This window comes from Trachurus trachurus (genome assembly GCF_905171665.1).
Source record: "Trachurus trachurus genome assembly, chromosome: 1".
NCBI classification, from domain to species: Eukaryota; Metazoa; Chordata; class Actinopteri; order Carangiformes; family Carangidae; genus Trachurus; species Trachurus trachurus.
The window spans coordinates 15,385,188-15,412,581 of NC_139891.1; the positions used below are offsets into that span (position 1 = coordinate 15,385,188).

At 43.3% G+C, this 27,394-nt stretch overlaps 1 protein-coding gene across 1 annotated transcript in view; it reads left to right on the forward strand.

Annotated features, from left to right (window-relative positions):
* Positions 1-1,668: 1,668 nt before the first annotated feature.
* LOC310994351 (RNA binding protein fox-1 homolog 2-like) overlaps positions 1,669-27,394 on the forward strand; it is a 36,726-nt gene continuing 11,000 nt past the window's right edge. The window contains exons 1-6 of the mRNA XM_083983001.1: positions 1,669-2,916; positions 9,456-9,506; positions 23,509-23,715; positions 25,217-25,384; positions 25,915-25,968; positions 26,120-26,212. Of these exons, the coding sequence (XP_083839127.1) occupies positions 2,665-2,916; positions 9,456-9,506; positions 23,509-23,715; positions 25,217-25,384; positions 25,915-25,968; positions 26,120-26,212 (825 nt within the window). The 5' untranslated portion in view covers positions 1,669-2,664. The remainder of the gene's footprint in view (positions 2,917-9,455; positions 9,507-23,508; positions 23,716-25,216; positions 25,385-25,914; positions 25,969-26,119; positions 26,213-27,394) is intronic.

Consider the following 27,394-nt stretch of genomic DNA (forward strand, 5'->3'; position numbering starts at 1 on the left):
ACAGCAGCAGAAGCAGACATTTGAGGAAGGGAAACAGGACACATCAGTAAAGTGACTGCATCTGAAAGGGAACTTGAATATTGCCACTGAGGCTTCATCACACAAACGTGGTCAGATTAACCTGCTTGAGGGAATTGGGGCAAAAATTAACCCAATCAACCCTCCACTGTGCAGCAGACACTCTACTGCTTTGCTGGTATATGACATAGCCCTAGGTTTTTCTGTGTTACAATTGGATTAAACAAATTAAAATTCTGCACCATGACAGCACAAGACCATTTAATGGCTAATATTTTTGAGATGCATGTTATGATTTTACACAGATAACATTGCAATTAATGAAGAAAAACAAACATCACTTGCGGGTGTCACCGATTTATAGATTAAACTTTACTTTAAACTATAGGAACTTGCCAGTATGCAAACACAGACAACAATGATAATACAACAAAAAATTATTAAAAATGATCTGCTTTCTTGTTGAGAAAATGAGAGGGTTGGTATCCTAACCCAGATAACAATGTTGTGGTTAATGTAAAGAAGTGATTCTAGGCTGCTGTGACTTTTGGATGTTTTGTCATCACCATGCAAGGGAACTTAGTGCAAACTTTAGGAAGTTGAAAAGAAATGTAAAGCCATAAAAATGTCAGACAATCACACAATTCTCTTTTTTTTTCAAATCTTTTTATTGATTTACAGTTGCGGTAAACAGTACATCCAGAAAAAGTCACATTTTCATTACACAATCCTCATTTAATGGTAAATTGTTGTTTATACGTGTGGGTTATTTGTATGAATTTAACACATGGATATAATGTTATTAATCAGTGAACTGTAGAGATGCTGGAAGGATTTTTAAAAGAGCTCTGTTTCCGGTCTTTAAACTAAGCTAACTGTAACCTGCCTGAAGGCTGTGTTAACTCTTGTCAAGGAAACACATGACATGGTATGGTAAACTGTGACTCTATAAAAGGGACAGTAAGAAACTGAATATGTAGCCATCATAAATAGGTGGATGGGTGGGGGCAGCCAACCAACCCATGTAGATCACCAAAAATCAGGATTAGCTTTTCCTAGTGTTGTAATTTGCTACAGCAAATTGCCTTTGAAGTATGTGCACCTCCTGGTAGCCTTTGACCACTGGGTGTCATCCAAGCAATAAAAATGCCAGAGGAACATAAGGCTCTCCATGCTGCATGACTCACAGCTGGGCTTGTGTGAAGACCTTGGCCTGTGTGTTCGTTGTGTAATGAGTTGGGAGTGAAATCTTCCACAGCTAAAACTTGACGATAAGACCAACCCCCCTTCTGAAGACTCAGCCGTGTTAACGTGGCCTTAACACAGGCGCGTAAACCCAGGATTTGCGCACCAGTAGAAAAATAGACAGAACAGAACGAAACATTTGATCTTGATGTTTCGGGATGAGCAGTTAGAGCATGTCTTCCCCTCATCTCACTATACACACACACACACACACACACACACACACCTCCCCTGAGTGAAATGTATGGAAGCACTGCGGCACACTGCGTGTATTTGCAGGCTGCATGGCTGCCTGGCTCAGCGTTCAAAGGGAGAGCGGAAGATAGGAGGAGGGGAATGACTACACTGAGGGAGGAGGAGGGAAGGAGAGAGGGAGGGAGGACAATTTCCTTTCTGTAACACGCTACAAGAACACACCGGGAAAACGGAGCGAGGAAAGAAAATAATAAGCGAGAAAGAGAGAGAGAAAAGGAAACACCGCAACCCCTCCGTCCGTCGGTCCGTCCAGCTATCCATCCGTCCGTCCGTGTTTTTTTTTTAATGGGGGAGGGGGGAGAGAGATCGTCTTTTCTTTTTAACGCAGACTTGCGGACTATCATGGGGGGAAGAGACAGCTCCTGACGAGGATTGACTTACAGTGAACCTCTGCTCTGTGGCACAAGTCCGAAGCTAATAAGGCGCAGAGAGGGAGAAGGAAAGAAAGGACAGAGAGAGAGAAAGAAAGAAAGAAAGAGGGGAGCGACAGGGAAGACATGTTGAGGGCTTTTTCGTCTTGAGGTCGCGGTAGGATGTTGATGTTGTGCTCTTAAAAACACAGACTCTCGCTCTCGTGGAGAATCTTTTTTCTTTCTTTCTTTTTTTTTTTTTTTTTGAAAAAGGGTGACAAATGGAAATTGGGCGGTAGGCTGCGTTCAAGAGCCATTGTGTTCATCGGTGTTTATTTAATTGGTTTGTTATGATCTGAAATAGCGAAGGCCTCTCAGGCAGCCCCGCAGTAAATAAATACCCGGTCAGCAAACGGGGGCTACAACGCAGGAAATTAACCCGACCAGCCTGTTTGTATTCTCAGGGACGTGCATTTTCTTTTCTTTTTTTATTAGCTATTATTAATTGAGCCGCGTGTGTTTTTGCAGTGAGTTGAAGGCGGTGTTTATGGGCTATTTGCTTTTAAAAGCGAATCGCAGCGTTGCTCGGCCAGAGCCAAAACATTTCCAGATACATCAACTCTTAAGGGGGTCATACAAAGGCCCAGTAGAAAACACAGTGGAGGCTACTTGGCAGCAGTAAAAGGCTATTTTTAAGTGCATAGTACAGAGGCTGGGTGGAAGCACAAAGGTGCGCGGGATTCGCCTGTTTTAGCCCCAGTTTAGGTCTAGAGAGGAGACAAAAGAAGATTTTTAAATGTTAATGTCGACCGACGTTGCATCAATCATGCTGCCTGTGTCCCGGGGTCTCATGGACCGGGATAGAGAGCTGGACACCATGGCCGGAGTGCATCCCAACCCGGGCGGCGCTCCTGCAGCTGTCCGGGGCATGAAGCGAGGAGACCCGGAGCCTGACGGACAGACCGCGGCGGCTCTGGTGGATTCGGCCGGAGCGGAGTGCAAGCGTCCCCGGATCGACGGCTCAGGAGGAATCGGCGAGGTTGGTCAGGTGAGGAGGGGGACTCTTTAATGTCCAAATGCAGTAGGCTAATTTGCAGATATGACTTGATCGGTGAAGCGTACCGTGGTGCAGGGATTTCTTAATGGATGATGTAGGCCTAGTCGTTTTATCGCAAATCCCCCTTTTTAATGTTTTACTGTGTTCGCACTATAGGCTATGCAATATGTGTAGCTACACATGTGTAGCTACTCGTCTTGTGCTGGTTGCAGATAGTTGCAGGCAGAGCTGCAGCAGAGACCACCAATGGGCCCACTTCACTTTATTCCCAGCGTTGCAGGAAATACCACCACATTTTCTCAGCTGGGGGTGACTCTATGCTGTTAATTCACCTTTTAAGAGAGCACTGTAAGAGTTCACTGATTGCAATTCGCAGTGTTTGGCCATAACGCTGCAGCTGCCATACTGCACATCAGACATTTAGCCTACTAAAGGTTTCAGAGGCAACTGCAATAGTAATTTGTTGCAGTGCAGTTTGTATAACTGCATGTTTAAGTGGCTTGTTGCAATAACTCAGACATCCTGTTGCTTCACAACCCATCTCTTTAATGAATATCAGTAAAACCCGTGCAGCTCCAGCTGAGGGTGGGGAATGTAAACAAACGTGACCTTTTATTATGCAAAAACACCTCTGCCATGTGACAAAATGGTGTGGACAACATTTGGCTTAGGATGGAAATCGATGTCACTGTTTGCTTGTGTGATCTTTTGTTTGGAGGGAGGGATATGGGGGCAAACATACATCCAGTTTTATTGGGGTACAATTAGCAACCGTGGTTCTCAGGCCGCTGCTTTTACCAACATTAATACCACAGTGTTTGTAATAACCTTTCATTCTGCATTTATCCTAGAGCTGTTAACCCTTTTCTCAACTCGCTTTTTTTGCCCCTCTGTTTATCCAAACGTGGTCAAATGTTTCTTATTAAAGCATCAGGGGAGGGCAGGAGGATGCTTAGGACATCATTATAGTATATTATGGAGGGTGAAGCACTCCTTTCTACAATAGAAAGCTCTTTCGCCGCCATGAAAGCACCAGTAATGGAGGTGAAGTGGCTTGTTTGCTCCTGTTTGGAAAACTAAATGGCTGGCCTTACATCGTCATGCTGTCTGCGAGTGCTGACAGACAGGCTCAGGAACCTAATGCACTTAAACACAGATGTGAGTGGAAGAGTGTGTTTGCGTTGGAGAGAGAGGCACAGATCAATACTTCAGCACCTAAAATGTATTGAACGTGAGCCGGCTGGACAGTCCGGAAATGAGAGTGGGAGAGATGCCCCCTCCCTCCCTGCCTCCCCCACCCCCCTTCCTCTCTCACAGTTGGTGCAGGAACAGATTTGCCCTATCACTGGCAGTAAAGCGGCTTTGTTTTCCAGCTAATGGGATCACATCTCATACTGGAGGGGGCATTATAACCACACTGATCTCTGAGATCCTTATCTAAGGCAGAGGATTTCTACAACACACATGCATATGTACACACACACAGGTATGAAGATTAGTGTAATAATGAGTGTAGAACTACAACAGTTAGTAATTGATTAGTCAATCAGCAGTAAAATAACTAATTGGTAAAGCAGATTTTAAAGCCAAATTGCCTAAAGATATCAAGTGTCTTGAATGTATTGATTATTTATGTTGATTTCCAGCTTTCGTATATTATTGAAAAAATTCTTAGTGTTTCTGCCACCATGGACTATTAGAAACTCTTAGATTTTCTGACATATATGTCAGATATATATATATAAACTTGACTTATTGAGAAAATGTTTGGCAAATTAATCATAAATGAAAATAATCATTAGTTCCAGCCCTAAATGTGTGTTTCACTTTTGTAAGTGCCTCACTATGTGTCCATGGTTATGATTTGTTCACCTTTAAAAAAAGAAAAGAAAAAAAAGGATACTAAATATTTTTACAATGCATTATTCATCCTCTGATCCCAGTGTGTGTGTATGTAAGTAAAACAGTGTGACGTATTTCTATCCCCTTAACCTGGTGACACCATTAATATTCTGGAAACAAATTGGGTTGAGTGACATTTAATTTTCCTGCTTTTTAAAGCACTTGGCTTTCCATGAAACGTCTATAAAAATGCATACAAGTGCTTCTGTAAAGCAAATCTTCAGAGGAGGGTTAAGGATGGAAATTATTACAGCAGACAGTCCCTCAGCTGTCGTGAAGCACTGGGCCTCCCTTCCTCCACCCTTTCCATCCCTGATGTTGAAAAAAAAAAGATTTATTCCTGACAACACGGCAAGAGTTGAACTCTGACCTGTAATTGAAGCCAACACAATGGTGAAGAGCATCCATTTGAGCCACTGCAGCCCAATAATGAGATCTATCCCATTTGGCCATTGACCCTGCTGCTTTTCTCATTAGCTGGTAGGGTATGATGTCATCACAGTGCGGGGGTGGGTTGCACTGTCAAGTCAGATATGTAAAGTTTTGGCAGAGCATTAATGCATGTATAAGTCACGGCAGCATGCAGTACATGACTGAATGCTCAGCTAACACGTACAAATAAAGCCCGTGGATGAAAGAAAGCTGGATGCATTCAACAGAACGAGTTCAAATGTTCACCACTGCTCACAGAAATTAAGATGCTGACGTTTAGGCCTACACTGTACTCATTCAAAATAGTGTAGATTTTAGGTGGATACTAAGCTGAACAGTCCACCGATCAGAGCCCTCCCATTAAATAATATAAAAAAAACACAGTATGAGTCTATTTTGCATTCTGCTGTTGAACTGGTGAAGTCCTGCATTTTTCAGGACGACAGGAGACTCATAACAGCACTCTGCGTCTCCAGCTCCAGTCAGATTTTGGCAAATGTTGAGAGGAGCTTGTCGGCTTCAATATCCATCCGGCGTGCTGCTGAGCAGCCCATGTTTTGTTGTCACTCTGCGGAGGAACCGGGGCTCTCTCTAACCTAATAAGGTCTTGCCTGGGGTGACAGCACTGAGGACAAATGACTTGACTAGGACATTAATGTAGGTGGATCACCCCTCTGTACTTTCATCTCAGGCCCGGCACTGAAATAGAATGAAAACGTCAGCAAGAAAAATGTACTCTTGCTGCGAGTTCAGAATATTTATTTAGTTTTTGGGCTCCTGTTTTTCTGTGTTAAATGGCTAGCAGAGGTCTGTTGACTGAATTATGTTTGAGAGACCAGCAGACAGGGAAGAGTGTGGTTTGGTGCTCTGCTCTGGGCCAGATCTGATGAGCTGTAAGTGTAATCATCTTCACACATCAAACACACTATAGTATTTCTGGTTTTGGTGAAGCATATTAATATAATGATTAGTTCTCGTGAAGAATTTGTTTGTCTAGCAACTTTTTACACATCAATATATCAGCACACTGCTAGTGCTTATACATCCTATATGTTACCCTGTGTGCCAAAAAATAATAATAGCAATGAAGAGTAAAATGCTAAAATGATAAGGCAGTTAGTTAGTTAGGAAATAAAACGGCAACGATCCTTTAATCAAAAATGCTAAAACATTTGTTGTTTCTAGCTCATCAAATGTGAAGATCTGCTTCCTTTGTCTGTCATGATTACATTAAATGCTGAGGAAACTGAACGCCTTGGGTTTTGAAATGTTAATGGCCAACTTGTAATGGGCATCCTTAGCAGCTACTTTCTGACATTTCTGAGACCAAACAAACAATGAAAAATGTAATCTGAATAGATAATCAAAATAATCATTAGTTTCATCCCTAGACATGCACTGAATATAGGCTAATGTAGAAATTTAATCGTTATTATATTGTTTTTCTAGCAGCACCCTGCTCTGTAACTTTATGGTTCAGTGGCATAATTTAATAAATCTTTGGTAAAATCAAAATGTCAAAAAGCAATAGGAGCCAATCCCTTTTATTTTCTTTTTCTTTTGAACCACCAAAAATGTGCATCGACACTGGTCCTGACAGTGCAGTGTTAAGCTCTGGTTTCTCATGTGGAAAGATGCAACCAAATAATGATGTTGGGTAATCATGACAGGCAATTATGCAGTGCAGTAAATAATTACCAGAAAATAATAACTCCTTCTAATCAAGTCTGAATTAAATTGAGGGATAAAAATGACAGTTTTATCATATGCAGATCAGTGTGTTGGACGTGGGTTTGAATGTATTGCCTGTGATTTGCCAGCTGATACTCCTGCACGATTTTGTTACACCATAACTGTCAAGCTGGCTTCCAAAATCCACTTTTACACCGGCCAACAACCCCCTGAAAACGCACGTTGTAGGTTTACTGTGGAAAGTTGAACAGACCTGAGGTATATTGAGGGAAAATAAACTTCAGATCGTCTTGCCGCATGTTTTGAGGCTTAGCACGTAAGTGCTCGGTGGATGAAATGGATTCACATCCTCTCGAGTGTGTGGAGTGCCCTGCTTTGCCGTTTAGGTAGGATGACTCTCAGAGCGGTGAAATGTAGTTCCTCTTCTCCCCCTCCTCAGAAGAGCAGCAGTCCCAAGGCATGATAGGAATAGACACAAGTCTTGTGACCAAATTAGACATCACACACACACACACACACACCTACCGGTACCTGTAGTTTTTGGAGAGGAGGTGCAGGGTTCATGGTTATAAAGGATCACTGTTGCCTTGTTTAAAGATGGTGTGAAGGAGAAACTTGGAGGTGATGAAGCTTCTCATCCTTTGCTTCTCCTCAGATTTTAGAGGGCCGTCCCACCCTCCGAGCTGGTGTGTCCTCCCCCTCCCCTCCTCACCATCTGTTGACTTTAAGTCATTTTGTTACTTTCTTCTGATTGCTCACCGGGTCTTTCCCCAGCAGTTTGTGTCTTTGCTTGTTTTAGTTAACCCCCACCCCTTCAAACACCAGCACCACCAACCCCAGATGTGAATAGGCTGCTCCATTTGTCACCAACATAAAAAAAGGCAACAAAAAAAGAAAGCATGAAACATGTTAAACTGCAACTGAAATAGGTACAGGGCAAAAAAAAAAAATCTTTTGTTTTTCATGTGCGTGCAAGTGTCTGTGGTGCAGAGAGCGAGACTGATGCACACTCATCTTGAGCAGCGTCCCTGCAGCCCTCCCTCTCTCATTCCTCCCAGTTCCTTAAGGAAATTAAGCACATGACTCCGCTCATGTATGAGTCATTGTCTTTGCTCCCTCCATCTCATTTGGTGTTTTTTTTTCTCCTTTTTTTTTCATTGCTTTCCATTTCCCGTTGTATTTCCAGCTCTGGTTCCTCCCTCAGTCTCTCACTCATATGAATTCCAGATGTTTCTAGATGTGTGTGTGTGTGTTTTAACAACCCCCCCCCTTCACTTTGACAGTGTACTGCCCCAATAAATCTCTATTTGTAGCCTCTTGTTTTGATTCCCCATCTTCTCCATACCTTCAGTGCGTGGCGTCTGGACTTAGGCACCACTGTAAAATAAGGTCTATACTTTATTCATGTTATTCAAGCCTCTTAGAGGTGATTCATTATTTAGAGTTTCTACCTCCCAAAGCCAGTTCACTAAGTACATTTTTGGCTCTGAGATAGACTCACAAAAAATACATTTTTCAATCACAAAGACACTTCCTTACCCCCACCCCTACTCATCTCTAACCAGGCCTCTTGTATTTGGAAACATTGTGCTTAGTTTTACTGAAATGGCCCCATGGGGTCTGGAGTTAGATGGCGACAGTATTAATCAGGCGAACTCAAGCTGTGAGGCGCACAGAGCAAAGTGTTCCCCCTAGGGACAGAGCAGGCAAGGGACATTGGTTCCAGATGAAAGGAAGATCAGGGGGAAGGACAGAGAGAGAGGAGGGAGGAGCTGAGTTGTTTTCTAATCTAGTGATATGAAGCCAGGGAGAGGCAAATCTGTTTTCCCCTTCAAAGTGTGCTGTAATTGCTGTGAAAAGCTCCTTTTTAATGGAATACATTAGCATAAAAGCCGGAACAGAGCATAATGAGTACAAATAGTGAGTTATAAACTATTTTAGGGACATGGGGACATGATTTCTGTTTAATATTTGGCTCCAAACAAAATGTGTTTTTTTTCTTTCTGCGTCTTGTTTAACTTTAATTACCCACCAGATGTTTGCTGTATCCATCTCTGCTTTACACAGCCCAGAACATCGAGAGGAATGCGGTGGGAGATTGCATCAGTGCTCACAATGGCATTTCACACCAATGGGCTTCATGCTCGCTGACACTTCTGACCTATTTATGATTTAAGAGCGGCGGTGACACTCGTTCTTTCTAACCGTCTTTCATCTCCTGCTCGCATGATCTCACTCGCCCCCGTTATCATGTCTTTACAAGCGGACAAAAGATCTGCTGGGTGGAAAACTCCGGAGGAGGAGCAGGAGTGTGTCGGTGGTGGAGTTAATTTGATTGGGAGTCGGTAACACCACAGAAGTGTAAAGCCACTTAAAAAGAATATAGACTGAGTGGATAAAGGAGGCTGCTTCTCCTCAGTGATGGAAAAAAAAAGCATCTGGTAATGTTTTTTTAACCAATGAAGATGCTGCCCATAAATCTAAAAACTACTCTTCTCTTCCAGAATAACGACCCTTTGACCCTTGGTTACCATGGCTACCCATCTCATAGTCAGGTAAGAACACAATTGCACTTCAAAACACATGTCAAAAACCCTGATTTATGTTATCCCACCAGCCAATCCTCTAAAGTTCATTTCCTGTGTGGATACGGTGTTTACATAGCATTAATATGGCTCAGTGAAGCTCTGTAAACCACAAGGTGGGGGTGTAGATTATAATTTGTCAGTCGTGTAGAAGACGAAGACATGCCTCCACACCCTTCACTCTTCCAGTCAAACCCTCCCACCACTTTTCTTTCTGCGCTCAGCAATCAGCAGAAATATTAATCATCTCTCAGCTGGTAAATCAAATTAGTTATTTCTTTTAGCGCCTGTAACCCTGCTAATACTCTCACTTTTCTGCCTGCAAACAAAAACAAACGAGAACCAACTGTATTACATGTTGTGTTAGTTATTGTGTTGGTGTGTGTGTGTGTTTGTCTCTGAGGCTACAATCTGTTTACTCTTGTTTGTATTAGCCTGCTGATTGTGTTATTAGACTGTTCAGTTTATGTGGTTAATCCTTAGATCATCCTCCGTTCATCCACTCATCCTCTCATGCTCTGCCCATAATCCCTTCATCCCTCCCTCCCTGTGATGCCCAGCAACCTCTGGCTTCTTATCTGCACTTTATCAGTCGTAAGCCTTCTCTTATACGCTCTTCTTTGCCTCAGTATGCAAGAGTTGTTGTTTTTTTCTCCTCCTGCCTGGCTCTTGTGCTGCTCGGAGGATGTTACGTAAGCGGGAAGCCAATTAACCAGTTTTCATTTCATTGTAAGTTGATACAGCTTTGAACCGTTTCCTTCCCGAATGATAATGTTGGGAGAATAATCATAAAGCGTTACCTTGCGTGAACAGCTCTCTGTGTTGAGATGGAAAGAAGTCAGTCAAGGACTACTTCAGGGACTCAAAAGCGTGAACTGGCTTCTGACCAGGAGTAAAAGGCAGAGAGGAAGAAAACAATGTTGGGCAGCGGAGACTCCCACAACACCGAGGTGCTAAACTGTCAACAACAGTGTGAGAATGATGTGATCAAAGACTCCTGAAAGGAAAAGCCTGGAGAGCAGCAGAAGCCTGATGTGTGAGGAAAGAGATGAGGTGTTTGCAGACGTGCAGTATCAAACTTTGCTGGTTTCATCTGTCGGTTAAAGTAAGGTTGTTGTTTTTTTTCATGGGTGGGGTGTGGGTCTTATCTATATATAGGTAAATCATCTGATGATGGCTTTATTCAAACATGACACTGTATACGGAAAGGGCCACAAGGCAGCAGTGGTACTGCTGAGAAACAGCGGTGAGTTGCCAGATAAAATAATCATTAGGCTGACAGGCTCATCGGTTTCATCACTGATAGATGTTAAAGCCTTGTTTTTGCCATTGACGCTGAGATAAAGACTGTCGTGATCATCCGGAACACAAAGGAACCCAACCCTTGACCCCACATTTACCACTGCTTTTCACCCTAATGAAAATTCTTTATCCATTTCTACATTTATTAGTGCAAATATAGAATTCTTCTCCGTATTTTCCTCTATCAAGCAGCATCCACAGATAATAAAAAATCACTAAGGACTTAAAAGTTATTTGACTTTTTTTTTTAAAGACACATAAATACATGAAAACACGTTTGTATAGACTGGTATGACTGAAAATCTTTCGCCATATTTTGTGCTGTAGCCTACCGAGATAATGTTATATTTTCCTCGCATCTGAATTGATAACAAATCCCTGCACAGTTGTTGTCATATCAAAACATAAACATACGTCATTTACGTTGCATAATTTGCACTCTAGTAGCTGAGCAGTTTTTATTGCATGTATCCATCAGATGTGGTGCTGAAGACAAAAATCAGTCTGAGTTCAGCATCGCCATGTTGGAAGGTGTTGTTGACGGTCGTGTTGCCTTTATTTTTTATTTCATTTAATGATGCGACATGAAAAATCTTATTGGCTCACAGTTGTTTGGCTTCGCTGTCTGAATGTACACAACTCGTTCTTCTTGTGTTGCAGAGGAGCTGCTCAAGGCATGTTTCCCTGTCCCCAGTGGCCATTACACATGCTATTTCATGTGTCTGAGTAAAATATCTGGTTGTTGAGCTGCTAAGTGCTTTGCTATATTTACCAACTAGGTCTGTTTTGGTGCACGTTGGTTTTTGCAGTGCTTTATTTTGCTGACTGCGGGTGGACACAAGGTTGATGAAAATGGTTAAACTAAATCAAAACGGGTATGTTAGAGCTGCTAAAGGGAACTACAGAGTCAAGTGGTATTCATCTGTGGGTTTGTCACTTCGGACGACTTCTTTTACATTACATGTAATCAATTGAACCAATTTTTATAGTTGTTAAATGTATTGGTTAGTGTGGCAAATAATTACAACTTTAATTTAGCAGTATTCAGACTTGAACTGCATTGGAAATGTTGTCTAAATTTAACAAGGTCCAAGCTCATCTGATTGCCGTCGTGACTGTTAGTGAAAAGTGAATCGAGTACGCATTCAAACATTAGACAAAGATGTAAAATTGCCAGCGCAATTATGTAACAAGGTGCATGTCTGAAAGGGGCTTAGAGAGAAAGAAGCAAAGTCTTTACTTCCTCTCCCAGTGGTGCCAGCAGCCCCAGTTAACTCACCTACATGGAGAAAGAGAACAGAAGGAGAGAGAGAGAAAGAGAGAGAGAGAGCAAGAGAGAGAGAGAGAGAGAGAGAGGAGGGAGGGACTGCGACATGAGAGGAAAGCAGAGGGGAGGGGAAAGTTTGCAGGTGTGACAGAGGCAGAGCGGTAGGAAGGGGGAGAGAGAGGCATCGGGCTAACTGGGTGAGAGAGGAGGAGGACTGGAGAAGAGACAGAAGAGATGAGCAGGCAAGGGCACAGCAGCAAAACAGAAGGCAGGGGGTAGAGGGAAAGCAAGGAGCGAGTGGGAGAGGGAAAGAAAAGAGTGAGTGGGAGACAGAAAGAGAGCAAGAGAAAGAGAGAGGGGGGGAAGAAAAGAAAGCAAGCAAGCGAGCGAGGGAGAGTGACAGGGACAGAGGCCAGCGGAGGAGGAGGAGGAGGTGGGGAAGGGGGCTGGGAGGGAGGGGAGGGAGGGTGGGGGGGTGGTTGGCTGGGCAGTCGGAGCGAGCGGGGGCAGAGAGAGGGAGATTTTGAATCTCTGAGACAGACAAGACTGAGCTGGTGAGGTGACACAGACTCGGAGAGGGAGAGGAGAAAGCGAGGCAGCGTGAGAAGAGGAGAGAGAGAGAGAGAGAGAGAGGAGCGACGACAGTTTGAGCTGTTGCACAGAATACGATGATGGGACTGTACTATCCTTCCGTGTTGTCGGTGAGTGTTTATCTTGATATCTTTTCATATCCTCCTCCTTGTGTACGCGTCCGCCGTATCTCTCTCCGACACAGCAGCAACGGGGCTCCACTGTACATGAAGCGGCACCAGAGCAGGCAGCACTGTCATTGAGCATGAAATGTTAATTAACCACTAACAGATGAGGACTCTACTTGACCCCTTTTTACAGGAGTGGTCCAGTCAGGGCATTTCAGACTCCTGTTGAGACTTTGGCGGCCAGTTCTCCACGAGCTATATAAACATTGAAACTAGCGTAGTAGGCGTAGATGACAGCGAGATACAGACAGGAGATTGTATCGCTACAGTCATGATTCGCTATGGTGAGATGCACAAGCGGCGATGTATTATTGTACGCTGTTGTTGTGGCATCTGTTCCCCTGCCCAGAGCTAGAAGCGCACGCAATCTGAACATCAAGAGCTGTTACTGCCAGAAACTGTGCTCTGCCATGTATTATGTATGCTCTGAAGAATCTAAGTGAACATATAGTGCAGCATGTTGGTGTGTGTGTGTGTGTGTGTGTAGCTGGATGAAGCAGCGTAGTGTGTTGCCTCTGCGATAAACTCTTTTTTAGATATTTCTGAGGCAAGCAGTAAAGGAGCAGAGGGGGCGGGGGGAGGAGAGGTAAGTAAAAAGAAAGTCTTTCTTCTTTATTGCCCCTGCAGCTGTCTCTGTACATCGCTCAAGCCTGTGAGGGAAAGGGACAGGTGTCCATAGAACAGTTGTTTCAGTCCTTTTTTTTATCCCCTCCTCCTCCTCCTCCTTCTTCTTCTTCTTCTTCTTCTTGCTCTCTCTTTCTTTCTCCTCCTCCCTTCTCGCTTCTGCGTCTCCTCTATTCAGCTAACAACACCTCCTCACTGTAATTTCTGTGTCACACATTTCACAAACACACAGAAGCTCAAGCACACAGTGGGCTGCAAAGTTGGTGCATGAAGTGTCTCGTTCATATCATTACATTTCATTCGGTACGAGTCAGGCTTTTTTTGTGTGTGTGTGTGTGTGTGTGTGTGTGTGTGTGTGTGTGTGTGTGTGTGTGTGTGTATTTCTCTTTCAGCTGTACCTTGGATTCCTGCTCTCTTTACTGTTTGACCTCTTTTCTCCCTCCTCTTGCTCTCCCCGAGGCCCTGGCAGCTGTTATCTCAATGTTTTCCTTTAAGAGTCTATGGAAGAGGGGGGGATGGGTTGGAAAAGAGAGAGAGAGCGAGAGAATGGGAGCGGGAGAATAGAAAATTGATTTTTTTTGAGGTGACGGGACACCCTCGGTCAGTTACCAGGGAAAGCCCGTAGATAAGGAAGCTTGAATCATGCAGAGATGGACGCGGTGCGGTGGAAGAGATGGAGAGCAGCGCAGAGATGTGACAATACTGTAGGTCAACCGGAGGAAGACGGCTCACCCTGTGACGCAATTTCAGCCTGTAAAGCTGACTTTGCATTCGTGTGCGTCTGTGTAAGTGTTCACAGTTGCCTCGTGATTTATTAGCTCCCTCACAGTGTTACTCTCTGCTAATATTTTTTGGACTGTGCAGAGCGAGAGAGTTGGAGTAACAGCTCTGGTGCAAAACACTGAAATATTTTCTCAGGCCCCACCTAAGTGTGTGCCCTGAAGCAAGGGAGCGATGCCTACCTGCTGCAAAACTATACACACGCGCTGCCACGCTTGCATAAATTGTAATCAGGTCGTGAGGATCCACCCCCCTCCCCATAGACACACACAGACACACACACACACCCTGTCCACCCACACACCCGCCTCCTCCACCTCCCAAATCTTGTTATTGATTCTTTGCAGGGTTAACAATAATGGCCGTTAAATGATCCCAATGAGCCATGTTGCCGTGGCAACTCGCATTAGTCATTCATTTTGTACAGATTGTTAGATGGTTCGAGGCGTGAGGGAAACGTCGATGGGAGAGCCATGTGAGGTAAACACCTTTTGCACTATGCCTTGGAAAAAAAGAAAAGAAAAAGAGGTTGTTATGAAATTGCTCCAACCTCGAGCTGCCATAACCGTTATGCCTCTTTAGCAGCTATTTGCATTTCTAATGGCTCTAAAAGCGCTTGCTGTGAGGCATCTGTGTGGCTTTCAAAAGAACATGCCTTTGAAATAGATAGGGATTGCCCCCGCTGACTCTTTGACGGTGCGGTTGACAGTGACAACACCGACCCACGGCTGGCCTGTGCATATGTTTAAAATACACTGGACGCTCAGATGAGCCTCATATTATTACGAAGCATTACCCGAGTCCTAAACAAGCTTAACTCGTTCATTTGTCACGCTTAATGTATTGTAAGAGGTGTGTCCACAGTGAGTAAATACATACCTGTCTGCGAGTTTGTGTGCTCACCTGCACGTGTGTTTGTCCGTGCAGGGGCCTGTGGCTTTTAATGAGGAACGAAATGTCATCATCTTTTTGTTGTTTGTGTTTATTTTTCATAAAACGCTGCAGCGGGGCAGAACAAACCATTGACACAGTCAGTGAGGAGATGACAGGGGAAGTCAGGGATCGCGTGTCAGTGTGTGTGTGTATAGTACAGGCCTGTGCATGTGTGTGTTCCTGCACACATGTATGTTGAAGGGGAGTCTCCCAGAAAAGGCCTGCGAGGAAGAGGAGTCATACATGACACCTTACAAGGAAAAGGATGGGGGTGTACTGGGAGGGGTTTGTTTGACAAGCAGACATGTTACCCTATAAGGAGATGGGAGAAGAGTGTGGGAGGAGGAGCCCGGGCACAACTGATATCCTGTTGCTATGAGGCAAATGGTCTTGATTGACACGCGTGGGGGCGGGACGTATGCAAGGGTCCCGTCTGGATTTTATGAAGCGTAAAGAAGCGAGGCACACAGCAGCGAGAGAGAGTGGGAGGAAAGGGAGAACAGCAGCAAGAGGGGGGAGGGAGGACGAGTGATGGAGGGAGAGGGAGGGGTTGACGTGGGATGGAATAATTTAACAAGAGGGTGTCTCCTGGCTCATCGGTATGCCGCGGACACGTCGTAAACGTTTCTCCAGCTGTTTGCAGCTTGGGCAACAACAACACTGAGTCAAAAGCCAAGATCTGAGCTGAGCGCAACTTCCCTAGTTAAAATGATTATTGAGCCAAATGTGAGCTGCTGCTGCTGCTGCTGCTGCTTCTGCTGCTAACGGTATGAATCACATTTTCCGTCGTCAAGTTTGTTGAATTAGGCTATAGACTAATGGCTCGAGGCCCGAGAAAGCAAGATCCTGAAATGTCATTATTCATGTGAAATGACCCAGTGCTGCCCTAGTTAGCTCTTAGCCATCCTCTCCTCTCCTCTCCTCTCCTCTCCTCTCCTCTCCTCTCCTCTCCTCTCCTCTCCTCTTCCTCCTCCTCCTCCTCCTGTAGCGTACTGAGACTGCTGCAGACAAGCACATTTTATAACATGCCTCCTCAGACACACTTGCTGCTGCTAACTGACCCGAAAGTAAGCCAGCTACAGCTACCGCTCTGAGTCACTGGCTTTGCCTGGCCAACGCATACACTTACACAACCCTTAACGCCTTAACGCCAGGGGAGCGTGTGCACGAAAACACACACACGCCGACATGCACACGACATGTACACAAACAAAACATACACAAACCTGAGTGCTGACACGAACGCACTGCACACAGTTTTGCTTGTCTGCAGGGCAGCACTTCTCCAATTGCCTAAGAATGCCCTCCATCTCCGTCTTTGTGTTCCTTTTTATCCTCCGATCTGTACATTTATTCAGTAGATGCTTTCATCCTGATGCGACTCACAAAGACCACTGGCAGTCAGCAAAAGGCCCATAACTTGAAGGTTTGAGAGAGCGGAGAAAAAGTGGCACGCAGGCACACTATTTCTGTAGATACTGAGCTGTTGACATAGTGTATCAGGTAGAGAGAGGGCTGTTGCGATGTGGCTAAAATGGATCTCCTCTGAAAAGGCCAATCGTCAAACACAAATACAAGGTTGTTTTTGGCTCGGCTTCCCGCTTCTATTTTGGTCTGGCAAAAGGAGCAACAGCCGGCGTTGTCCATTCTTCTGCAAGGCTGTAGTCTGTTTCTGTGTATGAGCACCAACAATGAGGGGGATGTTATGATTGACAGAAATATGATTTGATGTGTTGTATAGACGGAGAAAATGATATACATCGCGTTGCAGACAAAACATTAAAAAAAAAAGTAATTTCAGTTCCCAAGTGTTCTGCATTAAAATCCAAGTCACTATCATTCTGTCTGAGTTGCATCACAACCTGTCAAGTCCAAGGCTGACTCATCTGTAGTCGAGTGAGTTGTGTCATGAGTCATGAATGTTGGGACTCAAGTACGACAACAGTGGAGCCATGTTGTAGGTATTTTAATGCAGAGTAGGAGGGTCGTTTTCCCAACACATTTGATAAAAGGTAGAACTTCAGTGCACTTAACTCTGCTTTCATCCGTCAACAGTATACTCTGTACCAGCCACTGTGGCACGGGGATCCCTGAGTTAAGTTTACCAGGATTTCCTCAACTGTTTCCCTTCCCTTAGTTTTGCTTATTGTTCCAGTTCTGGCTGATTGTCCCATGAAAGGCAATTAATTTCATAGCAAGTAGGTACACCTAATACTCATGGTAGTTTAAGGTTATAAACAATAAAGCTGATCCATCAGAACTGTTGATTGGGTTGTCAGATATGTTCGGGACCTTTGTGTCTATTTTTAAATATTATCATATCTGCCATACTTTATTACTGCTTTTCCACAAAGGAAGTTTAGAGGTAGGGTTGGAGATCCTGGAAAAAAACGATTTGAGCAAGCCACATTTCAAAAATAGACAATTCAAAAGTCCAAGCCCCTTTCCTTAGACTTCTGCAAAGCCATGCCTCCTGAGCACAGGAAAGCGCTGCTGTGCAGTGAAGCCCCGCTATGCGCGACAGTATCGTGGAAAGCCGCGTCGCTCACATTGGGATTACATTGGGTCGCTCCGTGAAGGTATCGCCTTCGTGGCACGTCACTGCACAGCATCGCTAACTTTCCGACAGCTTTTTCTCATGGCTTATTCACGTGAAAGAAAACATTTAACATCATAATAAACCATCCGGCATCCAGCTTAGAGCTACATTGCCACCTACCAGACTTCAGTGTGGTACATTGGGTTACCGGCGTTGTGTTTCCCGCGGCGTGAGTTGTTGAAGACTCTGAGCACTCGCCACGATTAGTACACGAAGAGCAGTACGCGCAGAGGAAGGAGGGAGGGACAGAGATGGCAGTTTAATTGACACATCACGATCCAATTGACTTGAACGTGGCGTTCAAAATGATTGGATGGTGTTTTTACAGGCTTGTCCGTTCCACAGGTGACTGACTTTTTTCATTTTTGTGCAAAAGCATTTAATGTCTTGGTTGCAGTCGGGGTGTGAAGGGGATTTCAAGCAATTCATTAAAAAATGTTCCAGAATAAGATCTCCAACTCTACCTTTAAGGTCCGTCTCAGAGCTGGACTGAGACGAAGAACTGACTTTCTGGGAGGAAATCTGGATCAAAAGCGGCATTATTACTTTCCTGATCAAGACCCAAAAACTGTTTACACCAGAAGCAGGGGGTGTGATTGTTGGAACCAAGAAGACCAACTAAAACATATTTACTGTCTTTAACAAACAGCAGTTTAATAGAGTTAGTCTAATCCAAAGAAGTAGAAAAACTAGAAGTACATGACATCAATGAAGCAGACAATGTGGTCGGCCACTGTTGTGCTTGGTTGTAGCGCTGTGAATACCAAGCATATGGTGATGTTTACTGTGATGAATCCAGCCTGTCGTATATAAGACAGACTTATTTAAAGGTTCTCAATATGAACCAACTCTGAACCAGTGCAAGCACCATCCCAGAACTAACATCAGGTTTGTACAAACTACCTCTTTTCCACAGTAACCCAACCATGGCAGGACAGTGCTTTGGGATATTTGCTAATGACAGCACGTCAGTAAAATTATTTCATAATGATCCAGCTAATAATTATTGATACAGATGGATCTACGTAACCAGTCTTGGAGCCTCACTGCTTGCTTGAAGCTGTTTGAGACTAATTGTACTCATAGACAGGAGAGTTTAAATGCTTGCAGTAAAATGTGCCGACCCCTTCTACTTCTCCTGTTTCGTGACTTAACCAAAGCTGGGTGATCAACTTTCTTTTTCTAGTCGGACCCAGGGGCAGGTCTAGTTTCTCTATTTCTGTTTGTCATCCATTTTAGCTCTTACCTGGTGACCCAGAATGACTTGCTCCACCCGCTATCATTTTCACGGTTAATCTTGAATGTAATGGTGTAAAGGCGACGTCATCTGGAGTATCACTTTGCCTGTTATGTTCTGTCTCCTGCAGTTAAAAAAACCTATCTAGACTGATTTCACATCTACCTCGTCTCTCTCTCTCTCACTCGCTCAGTCTTTCTGAATTGTGAAAATATAATGCATTCAGGGTGTCTCATTAGAGGATTGCAGCACATGCTTTCATTATTACCATTAGTGATGCAATAGACTGGATCTTTTGGATCTTGGATTTTTTTTGCAACAAAGAGAAACATTCACATATTAAAATTTTTCCGGTCTAATTTTTGATCTTTCGCTAATTAATTAGAGCCTAAAATTGAATCTATTATTAACAGAAAACAAATTAACAGGAGGGAGAAGTAAATTATTAACAGATATGCAACACATTGAAATTGATATTTATCGAATACTGTTATGCTGTTGGATTAATGTTTTTGATGCTGCACACTCTGGAGTGACTGTGATTTTTGCAAACCTGGATGTATATTTACATACATATTGCTATTACATAAGCAAAACCCTCTCAAGTCATAATAATGGCTGTGCAACAGTCTGTGCAAATGATGAGTAAACCAAGGTACAAGATGGTTCTGCTGCACCATGAAACCAAGGCAGCACAGGAAAGCAAGGATGTTAGAGATGTTATCATTTAGCAAAATCTTAATTTGGAGGCTTGTGGACGATATTGGAAGAGGTTCATACAGCTGCAGGGTTTAGATGAGCGGACACAGCTGCTATCTGAAAATTTGAATGAAGTTAAACTTGGACACTGTGGTCAGTAATCTGGCGGCTTTATTGTTCGAGTGCCAGGCACTGAAGATGGAGAACATGGTTTCTGTTCTGGTCGAGGTAGAGACTCTTCACCTGGCAGGAGAGCAGCGGCAGTATCGGGGATTTAGGTATGAGTGTGGCAGCACAGTTTGGTACCAGATTTACCGCTTTGAGATTAATGACAAAAGATGTATTTACTGTTATCGGGGAGAGAAGGGAGGGAGATAACTGGGTTGCTGCTAGTGATTACCCTGCTGAAATCACAACAGGCAGAGCAGGACTGCAGCCATATAAGGTTGAGTTCAAAGCATTAATAAACACCTGGTTCTGTTTCCTCTGCTCGTACATGATCAGTGAGAAAAAAAGAAATAGTTGAAGTACTGTAGATTCTGATGCCAAAGGGAATTTATTCTGAATTGAATTCAATATACACATGAAGAATGATGTTTAAACAGATTGCTGATCTGCCATACTGTAGATTTTGAGAGACTCAACCTTCTTAAAATTAAAGCAGAAGTAAGTGGTCCGGTCGTTTTCGCTAATGCTGCGTTCCAGGCAGGCTTTTGAAATCGTAAATTACAGCTTCAAGTCACAACTTACGACTTTGTAGCGTTCCAGGCAACCCACTCGTGTTTTTCCGACCTGTTTTACCGGTGAAAGTCACTATAACGGCCACTCGTAACTTCCGACCGGTGAAGTCGTACCAGATCGAACTGGTACGACTTCACGGTCGGAAAAATACGAGTTTCCTTGAACGCACCATAACAGTCCTCGTCCCTACGTCGCCACATTCACGGCGTCCCTTGGCTGCACACACAGCCCTGCATGCCGTTCTCTCTCCTCATTGGATAAAAACTGTAGGATACGATAAATGTTTTCTCCTCGACTCTGCAGAGCAGAGGGACTGACAGACCCGTGATTCAGACCAAACACTCTATGTAAGTGATTGCTGTCGGAAGATATAACTATTTAAGACTTATATTAACACAAATATATCACTTACTTCTGCTTTAAATCAAACAATATGCATAATAAGATCCTCTTAATTACAATTAAATTTGTATCTTCACTCCTATTTTTTGGATACACAACATATTCACTTTCTTAACACTTTGCATATGAGAACAAAACAATTTAGCAAAAAAAAAGAGCTAAATGAACTTTGAAATATTTAAAGGCAGTCCTGGTTTTAAAGTTCATCTGTAAATTATTTTTCCCTGAAAATGTATTCAAAGACAAAGTTTAAATCCAGGATAAATAGATGCATTTCAAAGAAAATATATAATGAATTTGTTGTTGTTGCTCATCAGCCCCTCAACACGACAAGAAATTAAAAACAAAGATGAAAGTGTAAAAGTACATCTGACCTCTCTAGCTGTTCAAAGCTCATTACTGTAATGACTCGTTCTTTTGAGACTTGTAAATATTCAGCACAACACGGGAAGCTCAAGTTGTATTTTCTTTGGTTTATCTGTGTTGGCCTCACTCATGCACACACACACACACACACACACACAAACACACACAAAGTTTCTCCTCACTATTTCCTTGCTGCGACTCGGCTGTAGCTGCTCTCATGTCACACTATCGATGTGATCCGTGTCGACCGTGTGCATCCCCTGGTTTGTCACTGAGTCGAGGGGCCCGGCTGCCATGTCACAGGTGTGACGCTGAGAAAGGTCAAAAGCTGGGAGACAGATGGCATGCACACGTTGACACGCACGCACGCACACACACACACAAACACACACATCCTCCCACACACTTTTAGCACTCCCAAAGGGACAGAGATCTATTGTGCAACTCAGATGGGCATCGCTGCAGCCTGTCAGTCACAAACACAGACAGATACACACACACAAACACACACACACACAGAGTCAGCGTAGCCAAGCAGATGTCAAGTAGAGCATGAAGTCGTTTTTAGAGGGATTCATCATTTTGGATTTAAAACAAGTCGCAAAATATTAATTTAAGTAGCAAATACATTATTATCACTGCATGCTTTTCTGCTATACCACTATTACTTAATAATAATAGTAACAGTAATTAATGTTGAAGTTGATAATGATTATTATAATTGGGGGTAGAAGTAGAATGAGACGAACAAGGATATATAAGACAAAGAAAAAGAAAAGAATAAGAAGCTAAACGCTGGCTGTCAAACAGGATTAATCATAGACGTGTAGGGTTTTTAGTATTCTGTCCTCTACTTCATTGATATTTGCATCATAAACTTGTTTTACAACGGCTGTCTTAATGATATGAATTTCACGTGATTTATGGGAGTGTTGTGAGTTTTATTGTTTTTTAATATATCTTAATGTCAGACAATGAAGGTCTGTCTCTGTCTTGATAAAGGATGCCGGCCAGTGTAAACACCAGGGGCAACGATGAAAATAAGTCCTGGACTTTAGTGTTCTGTCTGGACGAAGCCTGATATGTTGTGTTTTCATCAGCCCTGCTAGCAGCATGGCGTTAGGGATTGCAACGGTGATGATTCAAATATCTTACAACAACTACAGGATGTATTTGTGTTTTGTGCTAGCAGTGCTAATCATCTCATTATCTCAAGCTAAAGCACCAAAATCAGTCGGCAAACGTAGAGTTTTCTAAGCTGGCAACTCAGAAACATCCTCACAGAGCCATGGCAGCAGACTCGTAGTCCTGTTATAAATAAATGAATATTGTCCATAACATTCTTAGCAATAGGTATCAACTGAGTGTGCATCCATTGTTGTTGTAAGTGGGTTATAATAAGTGCCGGTGGGTTTATCTTGCACAGCGATGATCAGAGACAGGTCATGCTTCTTCTATCAGTCACCACCTTTTATCATCCATCCTCCTCTTCTCTCCCGTCCCTGCTGTCTGCCTCCTCTCTCTCTCTACAACTGTTACCATTTAGGGTAACCATACCCCACTGCCAACAGCAAGGAATGTGTGTGTGTGTGTCTGTGTGTGTGTGTGTGTCATGTTTGTGTGTCTCTCCGCCATGTGTTTTGTGGGTGCCTGTATTGTTCTCCTACACGCGCAGCCGCAAACTCTGGCGACTTACACAAGTGTTTTCTTAGAGGAGGTGGTGGGGGGGTGGGGGTAAGAATAATGTCCATAAAATACTTGGGCAGGCTTCCCTCACTAACAGTTGGTCTTTGTGCCAGTATTTAGGTGTGTGGGTGTTTGTGTGTCAAAGGTGGTTTGTGCGCAGAGGCGTGTGTGTGCGTGTGTGTGTATGTGTGTGTGTGTGTGTGTGTGTGTGTGCCTGCGTGCGTGTGTGCGTTCGACACTCACCATTGTACAACACTCTGAGCATGGAGGCATCTGACCCTCAATAATAGATGCGGCTGCAGTGAATATTTAATGAGTGGGGGGTAGCAGAGATACATGCACACATTTGCACACGCACACAAACACAGGAGGAAATGGAAATATAATATCCATGCTTGTATGACTTTTAGACTGAAGCTCTTAGGAAAGTGGTCTCTGTGTGTTCGGGTGATGCTCTCAGTAAAAGATACTGTGGAATTTGGCCAGCCAGCTACTTAAGCTTTAAACGCCCCCACCCCCACCCCCACCCCCACCTTCCTTCTCTCGTTTTTTACTCTTCTCTCTCTTTTCTCCAACAGGGCTCTCAGGATAGTGCTGGCGGTCAGGAGGGACTCGTACCCCCACCCTTCTCCGCATTCCCCCCACCTCCGCCGCCACCCCCCCAGAACGGCCTGGCCCTGGATTACGGGGGCAGCCTGTACGCACCGGGGGCCGTGCAGGGCCCCGTGGAAGCTGGCGGGGCAGTGAACAGTGCAGCCAACGCCGCCAACAGCCTCAGTGTCCAAGTGAGTGCTGTAGCCTCTCCCTCTGTGTGCAGCCCACATCAGGTCTTTGCCCCGGAGGCCACAGAGAGCGAAACCGTGTGGGAATACGTTAACAGATTAAAAAAAAAAAAAAATGAGTGAATGAAAATAAATGAAACAAAAAGTAGGGGTGGACTGATTTGACTCTTCCCAGTGATTCAATGCCATTGCCGTTCAGTGACTCAGTGGCTGAGTGTAAATCAAAACACTCCAGTTTACCAGTCACACTGTCCACACAGATGGTTGATTGCTCGCAAATTTTTGATTTGATTCAAGAATTTCTGCACTTTTTCAGGAAAGGGGAACAGAAAGTAAAATGCGTTGTAAAGGGAACAACATTTATTGAAAAACTACTAAAATAAACATCTAAAATGATATAATGTGACCACGATCAACTCATAACACAATAAAGTAACATTAATATAAATGTACTACTTCGACCTCTTGAACCACATGTAAGGAGTTCAGATATACAAACATCGTTTCAGGCTTGAGAAAATTTGAAACTGTAACTTAAGACTAGATTCACTGTTGATAAAATGTTTGTTTTCTTTTTAAAAGAGCTGAGCGGCATTTATTCAGGCTGGCCATGTCCTACAAATACACAACCCAATTCAAGTTTGACATTTCGATGATATGAGATCATTAACACGCTGTGTTGTTTTTACACCTGAGTGGACAGATATGAGTGAGAGTGAGAGTTGCTATTAACTACCTTTCAGCAAAAAAGAGATTCCCATATTTCACAAAATGAATCTTGTCCTCAGCGAGGTCAGTTATGGGGTATGAATAAAGCCTCAGTGTGTATCGCAATACAAATATAGTGTTTATCATAGTATTAAAATTTTCTGAAAATTGATTGAGAAGCCAACAGGACAAAATCTTAACATTTTCAATTTAAAATTGGATTAAACAGAAAAGGCTCACATCCTATTCCTCACATTTGGGGGGGTGGCTTGTTTGGAATATTTTTTCATCAATAACTGATTAAATTTGATCAATACTATGTTGTTTGGATATTTAATGAATCCAATAAATGCTTCATCAAGGTAGCTTATCAATTAAAAAAGGCTAATGAAATTCTTCACAAATACCACCTGGACAAAGACAACTAGATCATCGAGAGACGCAATGAGTCAATGGATTATATCAAGCTCATAGATGTAAAATTAATAGGCAACTATTTTGAAAATCAATAAATAGTCTTTCTTTAAGCAAAAATGACAAACATGTTCAGGTTCTGGCTACTTAAATATGAGTATTTACCATTTTGACAATATATGCAAATGAAAACAGGCTATTCCATTATGTTATATAAGAAAATAACTTGCAGTATAATGGCATAAACACCTCCACAGCATATACAGTAGAAAACATTTTTCCCCCATCTCTATTGTCATACTTCACAGTCCTATTAAGACATCACTCATTTGTTTTCCTGTCCTGAGCTCTGTGTCCCTTTCATGTTCCTCTGTCCCTGCAGTCTGATGGGTCGTCCCAGATTGACGGGCAGTCAGGGGTCGGCTCAGGAGGAGGAGGAGGGGGTGGGGGAAGTGCTGTGGATGACTCGGACAAGGGGACCCCCAAACGCCTCCACGTGTCCAACATCCCCTTCCGTTTCCGAGACCCCGACCTACGGCAGATGTTTGGGGTACGCTGTGTGATATTGTCCTTTTCTCACGATGCACTTTCATATAACAACAACCCAGTAAAAGGAGCTTTGGATTAAAAACATGCAGTTAGTCAAAATACTGACTCAAAGGACCCATCCAGTGACGTCAGCTCTCCTCACCTCAAATTACCTTTTACTGTTTATTTCCTATGATCCTTTAGAGACGTTTTTTAAAATAGATATAAGGATCTGTCATGTTTATTTCAGTTAAAAGAAATCGTTTTCTGTCACATTTGACAGAATATCCAAAACTATCACTTGGACTGTCTTATTTAGAGTCAGGTGCACAACTGTTTGGCTGTTTTGTAGGACAAATGTCTCTAAAATGTGGCGCATCAAAAAGAGCAGAGGCAAGGAAGATATGTTAGGGAGAAAAAATAAAAAGGAGTACTAGAGCTGGCTCTGCGCCAGCACATCATGGCTGAACAGTGCTGACACCCTGTGGCGAGATCTGGTACACAATTTACATCCTTGCGTCTTCATTTTCCTCCTCTTCGTTTCTGTTTCAGCAATATGGCAAAATCCTCGACGTGGAGATCATTTTTAATGAGAGGGGATCCAAGGTAAGTGCAACTGGAACAACACCTCATTTCTTAGGTTTGTCAACCATGAATGATGTTAGGAAAAAGCTTAGTGCTATCACCATCATCCTCTCACTCTCCCCCTCCTTTTTTTCCCTTTTCTTTTCTGTCTTTGTGTGTCTTGTGCTCACAGGGGTTCGGTTTTGTAACGTTCGAGACGAGTGCAGATGCAGAGAGGGCCAGAGAGAAACTTCACGGTACACTGGTGGAAGGACGTAAAATCGAGGTAACTCACAACCCTCGACCCCCCCCCCCCCTTCTTTTTTAATTCTTTTTTTTTGTGGAAACAGTGACCATTTTCTCCTCTGTTTTCCCTTCCATGTCCAACAATGAGAATGAGTTTGTTCTGGTTGTTTCTGCCCCAGAGAAGGTTTTTTTGTTGTGTTTTTTTCCGGATGACTGTATGTGTTTCTAACCCCCTCTGGCTTCACTATAGCATGGTGCAGTGGTGCCGCGCACACAGACGTCTCTTTTTTGACGGCACTTCCTGACGATGTTTATGCTGTTGTTTGTTCTTGTCGTTGATGTCGTGGGCTGTCCATTTGCACCTTGATCTTAAAAAAGCTGTGTGGTTTGCAACAAAAAAAAGCATGCTGGGTTGAGTGGCTACACAACAGGCATGGCCGGTGAGACGTCACTATGACAACGTTTGCTGACGATATCCGCTTCTGTCACAGCATGTAGGATCTCTTTTTTGTTTTCCTGCACCTTCTCCATCACCATCATCACTTCTTCCATGATCATGACAAGTGGCCATCTATGGTTTATGGTTGTCTTTATGATTGGAAGGGCTGTTAGTGGCCTCTCAGTTATTTTTCTCTTTAAAAAAATAAATAAATAAAGTGCTTGCTGTAAGAGGCTACTATATGTTGCATGGATGGATCATGAGGTCTGAAGAATTTTTCACTCTTTCACTTAATATTACGCAGGTGCCTCTGGGTCACTGGGTTTATTATTTTTTTTGTATGTCTGATGTGTGATGTTTTAAAGAGGACTGATGCATGATGGGGGCGTTTTCAGGGGGCAGTTTTTGGGGAATGAGACTGCCGTGAGAAGTGTGGTGTCATTTCTGATGCTTCAAAAAGCTGTTTTCAGATGTGAAAGATGGATGGTTAAAAAAAAAAAAAAAGTATTGTTTGCGCACACACTTGCATCCACCACTCCTGAAAAAGAACACCAGATCTCATGGAAGTGCATTTTGTGGTGACATCTTATCTTTTCTTTTCTTTTAATTTGTCAGCATGAGCTTGGATTTCAGTTGCAAATGGCCTCGGAGATCAAATACACCATGCTTTTTGCCATTTGCTCTGGCTCCCGATTTTAAATCACGCTTTTATTATTATTTTTTCTTCTCTACTTGCTACTAAAGCTGTTCTGCATGGTCTTGAATGTCTTGCACTCTTCTCTG